Genomic DNA, 10,536 nt, shown 5'->3' on the forward strand with positions numbered 1-10,536 from the left:
TATATATATATATATATATATATATATATATATATATATATGTGCGTGTATATAAGCTACAGGACACGTACGAGCTATACAACTTGCACAGTTGCATGGCGAAAATTTCTCAAGTAGTAAAAAGGTGTTGTCCTGTACCAAAACCCCAACCCAAATAGTTCGAACTCCTAGAGGGAGAGTGGAATCTTTCGTTAAACTTTCCGTTACGTTGCACGGCCCGACACTGTCGTCTTGAGGTACTAGGTTCACTCAGTTCAGTTCACCCGAGATATCAAGTTGCGCAGGACGTAAACAGTGAAAAATGGATAGATTCTGTATGAGGTCTTGTTGTAGATCGAGGATGGGCAAAGCTGTGTTCAAGGATGACACGCTTGGTCGAGGATAATACCATCCCACAAATTAAAATAAAGAAGGAGCCTCATCTAAATCTACTTAAAGGCATCACTTCACGAATCTGAGGTGGTACAGATTTCAGGTGGAGTATTCGTATACGGTATGGGAGACTATGGAAAGGGGGGGAGGGGGGTGATTCCGTCCATTTCTTCCTAATTGCCGTAAAAAACGGCCCCGACCAGTCGAACTCCTTGTAGAAAAAAGTGCGCCAGAACGCCTGAAACCGTATCTTCCGGGCCATTTTTTACGGCAATTAGGAAGAAATAAACGGAATCACCCCCTCTTCATAATCTGCGGTCCCGTATTCGAATACTCCACCTGAAATCCGTACCTCCTCAGATTCGTGGGTGATGCCTTTAAACGACTGCGCGAGCGGTCGCATAGCAGCATGCTGGACTGGCGAGGTTGAAAGTCTTAGCCAAAATCATGCTGCGAATTTTTTTTTAAAATTTAAATGGAAGTGTTTGGAACTCGAATAGTGAGTGGAGTGTCAGGCCTAATTCTGCTGTCTACTGTTACCTAGCACAGGTTCACTTAGCTGTTGTTTCTGGAAGTACTTCCTCTACTGTGGGCATAAATGTGTATCCAATACCTACTAACGTTCATCTAATGTCTTGCACACAACGTCGTAGGTTACTTCTTGATATATATATATATATATATATATATATATATATTTGTACGATATATATTTTGCCAACTTTCCGGTTAAAACTATTCACAATTTTGCATAAATCTGACAATGATGTTCTATTAGCGATGCATTGTGTGCGTAAGGATAGAAAACAACTTTATAGAGGGATTTCTCTGAATTTTCTTTGATTCAAAAATTGTGCTCTTGCACACTATACGATATCGTAAAGAATGATTGCAAATAAGATGAAGCATTAAATGTTATGTACATACATTCTGTACGGTTTCTGCAGCAGTTGAGAGTAGAAATGTGGATTAAACAATCCGTAGTATAGTTTCCTGGACATTTTCGAGCAAAATATACAAAGACTGCAAGAAAACATTCTCAACCTGAAAGGAGCACGACATTCGTTTCGAGTAAAGATTACGCATGCACATTTGATTTTATAGCATTGGGGCGCTTTTCATTTTCTAGCCTGTGCAGGTCCCATAACTAGCAATCAGATCCGGAACCTTTGGTCTTTTTTGATGACTGCGAATTGGTAGCTTTTCGTTAGAATTAGAGTTCGAAATTGAACGAAAAGTAATTCCATGCCACTTATTTCCACGAAAATAAGCGCACGCCAATTTTACTATGTAATCGGAAATGAACAAATACCATAACAAGTAATTTAAAAAAAAGCATTAAGTGCGCGGGGCGGCGCGTATAGTCCAGTTGGCGAGTCGTTTGGGTGCGACTGCGCGGTTTGATGATTCAAAACCTTCCCAAGCCAACCAAACTATCCTCTTCATTCATCCATTCATCCTTCCTGGGTCGAAAAATTGGTGCCAGACTTATCTGGAAGAATAAATGCATCGACTCCCCCCCCAAATCATTGAAGAAGCCGAATACGCATTCATAAACATCGAGCGATTCTAAACTGAAACGTCAAACACGTTGGCGCATCCTAAGCGGATTGATTAACATAGACCATTATCATTTTAATAAGGGTACGCCTAGTAAGAAGTGTAAAAAAGAAGACAATGGAAACATTCTTACTGATCACAAAAAGCTGTTGTTTGATGAAGAAAGGAACGACGTAGGTCCCATAGAGAATCGGAAATGAATTGCTGTTCACAAAGCGGTCACGGAAGGTAAAAGTTAGAATTTACCTAAGCGCAGTAGTAGTAGAAATAGTATGTAACTGGACAATTTAAAAGAGAACAAAGAGTTCGTTTCCATACAGCTACGATTCTTTTCTCAGAGAAGTAGTCTCCAGAATAAGTAGTAATAAAATGATGACTGTTGAAGACTCTGATATTTGAGTGTATGCTCAGAAATCTAGCGATAATTTCAGTTGTTAGTTTGTCAAAGTCATTTTAAATTAAGTGATCTGTCATAGCATTGTCACAATGAAGGTTTAAAGCAGTATCTAATGGGTTGAAAAATAAATCGTAAGGGTTTTTTCTTCAAATTTATGAGCGTGCATAGGAATAAGAAATACTACTGAAATTCCTTATGTCTTTTGATCGAAATTCCTTTTTTTTCTCCCACAACATGAAATGTTTGATCTTTTACTTCTACTGATATCTACTTCCATTTTTCTTTCATTAAAATGGAAAATTGCTGAGGGAACCTTTTAAGGACTTGAAGCCAAGATTAGGCGTGTTTGGAGGAGGAGCGGTGCTCAGAAGTACCTTTTTCGGCATCACAAGCCATGAAATCTGAGGACTTTGTTTGCTTGTGGACTACTTCTTTTGAAACGGATTTGAGTAAAATGCAAGAGGTTAGCTGTTAAAGTAAAAGGCAAAAACAAAGCCAGGGGCCAGCCGATGATCTAATTTAGTTTTATCCTCCCAGACAAATCTGGTATCAATTTATCGACGCCGAAGTGCTGAAGGGCTTGGTTGGCACTGGGGCGGTTTCGAACCATCGACCGTGTGGCAACAGTGGACCCTTAACCGAATGCGAAATACCCGAGGTTAACTGTTAGTTGAATAATTTCTTGAAGTTGGTCTCGCATCAATCCAGATTTCCGCAGTCCTTGTCCAATTCACGTCCGAAACAGAATTATCGACCTTCATGGCCTGATCATTAAATGACTACACTAGATTAAATAAAGGGACGACAGAGAATACATAGGTCCAAAGTGCATAGACATGGAGTAATTAAGAGATACGTAAGTGATCCCACATCTTTATACCTCAAAATCCTATCAGAAGATCCACAGAAGGGAAAGTTGATGAGTTTACTTGAGGAGGTTTGAAGCGACTAAGTTTAGACAGTAGAGAACTTTCTCGGAACTGCCGCTGAAGTTGGATTTATTATCCCTCTTGTTATAGGAGAAAACAATTTAGCTGCGTAGTTACGTTATGAGCTTTCTTCTCCTTTAAAGACATCACCCCGCGAATCTGGGGTGGAGCGGGTTTCAGGTGGGTAGTGCCTATACAGAGTCGCAGATTATGAAGAGAAGGGTGATTCCGTCCATTTCTTCCTAATTGCTGTGAAAAAAGGCCGGAAGATACGGCTTCGAGCATTCCGGCGCGCTATTTTCTACAATGATTTCGATTGGAGCGCGCCAGCCGTGTGCATCTCCGAAGCATCTTCAGGGCCGTTTTTTACGGCAATTAGGTAGAAATGGACGGAATCACCTTCCTCTCCATAATCTACGACCTTTACATCCGTATAGGAACTCTCCACTATAAATCCGTATCAGATTCGTGGGGTGATGCCTTTAAGGGTATTATTTAACGTCGGAGTTGCTCTCTGCTCTCACCTTGCTGCCTTAGGGAACACATCAGAAACATCTTAAAAAGCATTGCACGCTTTCATTAGTGACCGTTGGCAATAACGAGAGCTCGTAATGAAAGTCAAAATTTGAAACTAGGACTAGCCCCACTCGTCTCTTGTAGTATTTATAATTTCCACAAAAGTTGGAGTAATCAAACCTAATCCCTAACAAACTAACCTAATCAAATGAAATTATTTAGCGTCTTTTCTGCATTCCATAGATGGCGAAAAGAACTGAAAGTTACTTCAGAAATTCAATTAAAATTAATGATAAGTTAAATACCCTCGAGCCAACTGATCTATGCTCAAATTTACAATTTGTTTCAGATCTAATACAGCCATACAAAAACCAATACTAACCCTCTCCTTCCCATAGGCTGAAGTGTTAGAAATAACTCAGTTAATGGACCAATGACATAAACGGATTTTTTAAAAATTCATAATCAGAGACTAGTTAGAGACATTGAAAAGCATTAAAATGTTTGACAGTGTGGATGCTATAATTTAAAAAAAGAAAGAAAAGAAGAAATTTTTGCATATTCATATCTATTCGAGAACATTCATTCGGGAAAGGACATAAGCTATTAAAAGAACATGACAGTTAAAAAAAACACTTAAAACGGAAAAAGAACAGAAAAGGAAAATCCCGTCCGATCATCCAGATCCAGCAATTCTTCAGGACCTACCGATTTATCACTGTTCAACGTCGACCGTATAAATGAGGATTAGAAGTTAGTTGTTGAAACCACCAAAATATATTTTTGAACCGAGGGAATAATTTTGTCATAACGGTTACGCTAACACGGGAGTTAAGGAGCAGTCTGCAGTCACGATTTTCCTCTTTTTCCCATTACGGGTATCCTTTATGGAAAACAGAAGGAGAGAATACTAGTGAGCAGTTGAATGCCCATATAGCACTGGTCGAAAAGTCAATAATTCTCTATGCACGCTATCCCACAGAAAACCCAGGAAGTGCTTTGTTGTTTGGCGACAATAGTTTTGAAAGTATTTTAGTCTAATTACGTAATTAAGGTGTAACTATACACCTCTATCGGTTACTATTGCGGATTCTACGATGATTATACGATAAATAAATGGATAAATAAGAACTTAGTGTATCAACATGCGCAAAGTTCCTGATACAGAGTCAGTTGCTTTGTCTCAGCTATTCAAACTCCATTACAAATTAAAGGCATCACCCCACGAATCTGGGGTGGTGCGGGTTTGAAGTGGATTATGCCTATACCGGGTCGTAGATTATGGGGAAAATGGTGATTCCGTCTATTTCTTTCCAATTGCCGTAAAAAACTGCCCGGAAGATGCGGCGCCACACAAGACTGGCGCGCTCCAATCATAACTCGTTGTAGAAAATAGTGCACCAGAACGCCTGAGGCCGTATCTTCCAGGCGGTTTCTTGCGGCAATTAGGAAGAAATGGACGGAATCACCCCCTCTCCATAATCTACGATCCCGCACACGAATACTCCACCTGAAATCCGCATCACCTCAGATTCGTGGAGTGATGCTTTTAAGCGGGACTTTGAGTTCGCGCCAAATAGCCAATTTTGGCCCAGATTACTATCATTCCCGTCATTTCTCAAATCCCCTATCGTTTTCTATTCTGCTGAGATCTATGCAATGAGAAGGAGTGAGAAAGTCTGGTATTTGCCGATCATGAGAACGCAACAAGAGGTTCGAAGAAAAACCACCCTTTAAAAATGTCTGCCAACAACTAAGATAAATGTAATTTCTGGAACTTAAGTATTATCAGTGTCAGTATCCAGAATAAACGTATCTAACATACAGTATTTGCCGTGTGCCCAACTCCTGCAATTGAATGTGCATCAAGATCAGCTGAGCTGAGGAACAAGCCACGGCGATGAAGTCAGTGTCGAATGCGTTCAACCGGATGAGCACGACACGCCTTCTGCTGAGACAGTGTCGGAAAGAGGTGGTTTTTTTTTCAAACGGAGGAAAATGGTGCGCTGCAGCAAACAGGTTGATCTCACAGATCGAACACTGCCGACTATATGTTTACAAATGGAAAACAATAGAGGATAAACAAACGATATTCTTGTGCGAGTTGCTTATCATAGCTTTTAGTGGAAGGAGTTAGTGACATTGGTAAAACAATAATAATCAGGAGGAATTCAGAAACCACACAATGTCCCCTTATTTTCGACCAGATATTTGCCTGAAATTTTGCGAAATATTCAGTCATAAAGACAATGATGAAGGAATAATTGTGAAGAAATTAAGGGGAATTTTCGGTGGAATCACGTGACCATTGGATGACACAGCAGAAAAGACGGATAATCGAGGATGTGGAGAACAAAGACAACAAGAAGAGCTGCAGAGACCATATGGAAAGAGAGAAATATCTTCCAGCTAGAAAGTGGAATTATTCATGGTAGGATCGCAAAACTTTGGCGTTAGGCCCAAAGAAGAAGAGCACCTATTGATCGACGTTCAAAGAACACGTCCTTATGGTGCAGAAACGAGCACCGAAACATAGCCACACTGTTTGGAAAAACGATAACGACTTAAATCAAAATCCTTATCCCTAACTCCACTTTCACTTCATAAATAGAGAAAATAAACCCATTCAAAAAGACTGGAAGTTAGGAATCCTTTTGTTGACCTATTTTTACAATGACGATGATCAGAGTTGTGACCAGGATACACAAAACTAGCATCTGCACTACACAACTTTGGGCAAGCGTTTGTCAATCGCAGTTTTTTTTTTAATCCACACATAACATAGCAGCTTCCGGTCGAATACAAAGCGGCATAGCTGCCTATAGAGGGGTAACCTAATCAAGAATGTGCACTTTTTATACCACTATGGCATTCGACAAGGTTATTCGGAAATTTCTATCCGAAGAATGTTCGTCACTTCGTGATGGGTTCAAATATAACATTTGGTTCTTTTTCTCGGATAAAAGTCATATTCCTGAGAAAATTAGATTTCCCAAAAAACAATCAAAATCAACATCAATATTTGAAGTATTTTGAAGAGGCCTCTTTATATTTGCTCATTTATCTACTCGTCTACATTATAATATAGAATAAACAAACAGTACTCCGAGAAAACACAAGAAAACACAGAAAGTTTCGGAAATACCGGGAAGACGAAAATCAATGGAGCCTGCATATGGACTTCTTTAACAGTTTGCGTGGTGAACTAAAAAAATAAATGAACAAAAACGAAAGTGATGCACTTAGAGAATGGATCGAAACTCCAAGGGCGTCTTTAGTATAATGAAGGAAAGTTTTTTACCATTAACTATTACTTTTCTATTGAATTTGTGCATGGTTGTTGCCCATTTTGGATTGAATTATTAACGTCAAGCTCGGAACACTTTTTGTAATTTCATTCTACATCATTTATTCAGAAAAATCTGATGATATGACAATGATTTTTCTTTTGAGTTGTGCCCAAAGTTGTTAACGGGTTTTTTCGGCTAATTTTGCAGCAAATAACCTTCTTTACATCCTGAGAAGAACGCCTCGATTCGAAACCTACGCGATCAAATCTCTGTACAAAAATACAAACAAACTCTAGCCTTTTTTTAAAAGCCCCTAACGTGGCCACTGCACTAAATGTTCACGTTGGATTGGGGAAGCCCCGTAGCGACCGGTGACTGCGATCGATTGCGAGAGCGATTGATTCGGATGCCTAACTCTAATCAGAAGAGCCATCCGAAATATGGCATGAGTTCCAACCCAACCGACAGACATTCTTTCTTGTTATTTATCCTTGGTTTTTTTTTAGCGTGGATCTAAAATGTCTCCGGCGATTTTCTAGCCAACGTTTCAGATTTGTGTCCTGGGATTCTGGTTACAAAATTGGCTCCGTAGTGTTTTTGCGTTTTATGGGCGCCTAGAGGTGTCAAGTTCCATAACTTATTCGTGCCATTCACACGCTCTTTGGTAAAAATGTATGGCGGTCGCGCTGTTTCAGCGACATATTCACCACCACAGCTCGTGCATGAAATCAGGTATATTGCAGCTAATGCAATCTCTTGGCCTACCTGTGGGAAAAATAATGGATTTTCGGGAAGTACGAAAATGTTGTCTTACAAGTGGTTCTTAACTGGCTGAATCTTGAAATTGTTTGATGTTATTTCCACAACCGACACAGTGCTGTCTCACTCTGTTCTTCTGAGAAACCACATCTGAAGGCAGCGCTTAATTCATCGAATTCGTACTACGTAGTGGTTGAAAAATGAGGCTTAGTGTTTGTATATATATAACCTCACAACAGGCATCTAGCAGTGGAAGGATAGTCAGTTGATCCTAAGGTACGATGTTATCTTCTACTGGTAGATATTGCCGAAATGTTAGCCACGAATAAAGGATTATCACAAAATCTTGTACGGCTCAATTAAAGAAAACAATTATTTGTATATATGGTTGTGGTGAGATTTGTTTGCTTAGATCGTGAATCACCCATCTCAGGCTATCAAGAAGGCGATTTCCCGAAATGTTAGCCTATAAAAGCAAATAAAATCCTTGTGTACAGCTCACCAAAAATCAATACGGCATCTCGAGGTTCATCGAAAGTCGAACATCCCGATTCCTTCGCTATGTAATTGTTGGTTGTTATATGAATTCTACATACTTACTTTCATATTTGTTTACGGTATATCTTAAGAAAGAATGATCTGTAGCAGGAAAAAGAGTCCAGCTGCTAGGGGGCGGGCCATGCTGTTCAAAATCGTCTAGCCTGTGTAGTTCTTTTATTAGCCTATCCTAGAGTGAACGCTTAGAATTTCCGTTGAGTGCACGTCCATGTTTCCTTATCTGTGATTTAAATGTTGACTACATTAAGCCCACGACAATTTTACATCATTAAGAAATACCTTTGCTGTCCCAAAGTTATCTTTTTAACATATTGTCTTTAATTTTCCACCGATATAAAGTTACAGCGTTAGGCTGTTGGAATTACGACTCTACCTAGTCCTTTGGGGTTATCAATATTTTCAAAAATTAATATTTTCAAATACTAATGTACTGATAACGCGAAAACATTAATAATCCCTTTGGGTTATCAACATTTCCATAATAATAATATCGGTACATTTTCGTAATAATAATATCACTATATTAAAGCAATTAGGAAGAAATGGACGGAATCACCTTCCTCTCCATAATCTACGACCACGTATAGGCTTAACCCACCTGAAACCGCACCATCTCAAATTCGTGTGGTGATCCCTTTAACTTCGTCTCTATTATTCGGATTTGCTTCGAATGAGAAAATTATTCGTCTTTATTATTAGGTGGTTCAAATAGGTTTTCGAATAATATCCTTTTGTTCTACATACTAGTTCGTTCTACGTAACATCCATGGAGAATTAAATCCGAAGCAAACGAAAACAAAACAAGCGGCAGCTAGTACTCCTTCAGCCGTTCATCGCTTATTTTTTTTTTTGCTCGAAAATAGCTCTTGTTTGAAGATATCACATCGCATTAGTCGGATCTGTGGGTTGCAAAGAGACGTGTTCGTGACGGCGTGCTCGATCCCTCTCAATGCAGCGTCAGAGAAGATTAAGATGAAGTCATGCGTGACTATTTGTGGCAATTAAAACTAAGCCTTCTACTCTCAGGTTCTTTTCCGTGAGGGCATTTCGTATAGTATGATGAAAAAATCTGATATATCGCCCGAGTTAAATATTAGGTTGGCCACTTTTTTTTACATTTGAAAAAAGTTATCATTTGAACACTGGGATTAATTTTTTTTCCTGAAGCTTTCCTAGTCCCGACGAGGAGAACTTCTCCTTCGGTGATGCACCCTCTCACATAATGCTTCTGGAATTCGCGGGGGAAGATTATGTTGCAGTTGCTGCCCGACAACTACACGGTCGACACGAAATTGTACACGCGGGATCTCCTCGAGTTGGACGTCCGGGAAAAGCGACCGAGACGTGCCGCCATTCACTTCCTCCACGACAACGCGCGGCCCAATGTCGCTTCGGCACATCGTCGCCTTGGGGTACTAGGTTGGGAAACGATCTCCCATTCACCCTGTTCTTCGGACCACGCCCTACCAAACTACCACTTGTTTCAAGCCCTTAAACATAGAGCTGACGTAAAATCTGTTCACTTCTCGTAGTGCTCTCGAATCCCTTGTTCGGTTGTTCCCTTAGTCTTGGCCTTACCCGCCTCCAATTTTTTCGGACCCAAAGAATCGTAACTCTCCCCGGGGAGATGGAACACTGTGATAAACACTTACGGATACATCGATGGGAGATCGTCAATATTTGCCTAAGAAGCTATAGAATTGTGAAGGGTATGCGTGCGTAAAAAGAAATTAGTAGCCAACCTAATACTAGTACGATTCTCTGGCTCCGTGGGACACCAATAGTCGCTGGACTTTAATATTACTTTTATTGCTATTAATCGTAGATGCTTGGTTCAACCGAGTATCCTCTTCATCTCCCTCAACTCAGCACTCAATGCTCCAAACTAAAGTCTAATATTAAACCAACTGAAAAAGGCTATTGCAGCATATTTAGTATAAATATACATTGTGAATGTCCCAAAGACAGTTTCAAAGCAAAAACGCTGTTTTTTTTTTGAAAGCGACTTTGTTTCAGTAGCCGGAATTAATGAAATTTCTACTCTTTGACTTCGAACATTTTTCTGAGTTATGTATTACTATTTTGTTGTAGGTTTGTTTTTCTGCATTATTCTCGAGTCAGAACCTGGATTTACTGGCGGATGATAAATACATTG

General features: G+C 39.7%; 1 protein-coding gene across 1 annotated transcript; it reads left to right on the plus strand.

Annotated features, from left to right (window-relative positions):
• Positions 1–9,603: 9,603 nt before the first annotated feature.
• RB195_008246 (uncharacterized protein) lies at positions 9,604–9,876 on the plus strand (the record flags this gene model as incomplete). Its single annotated transcript, XM_064194660.1, has 1 exon — positions 9,604–9,876. One exon carries the CDS (start codon positions 9,604–9,606, stop codon positions 9,874–9,876), a length of 273 nt encoding a protein of 90 aa, XP_064045805.1.
• Between the last annotated feature and the right edge of the window lie 660 nt (positions 9,877–10,536).

The sequence above is a fragment of the Necator americanus genome, chromosome III, assembly GCF_031761385.1.
Source record: "Necator americanus strain Aroian chromosome III, whole genome shotgun sequence".
Lineage (NCBI taxonomy): Eukaryota > Metazoa > Nematoda > Chromadorea > Rhabditida > Ancylostomatidae > Necator > Necator americanus.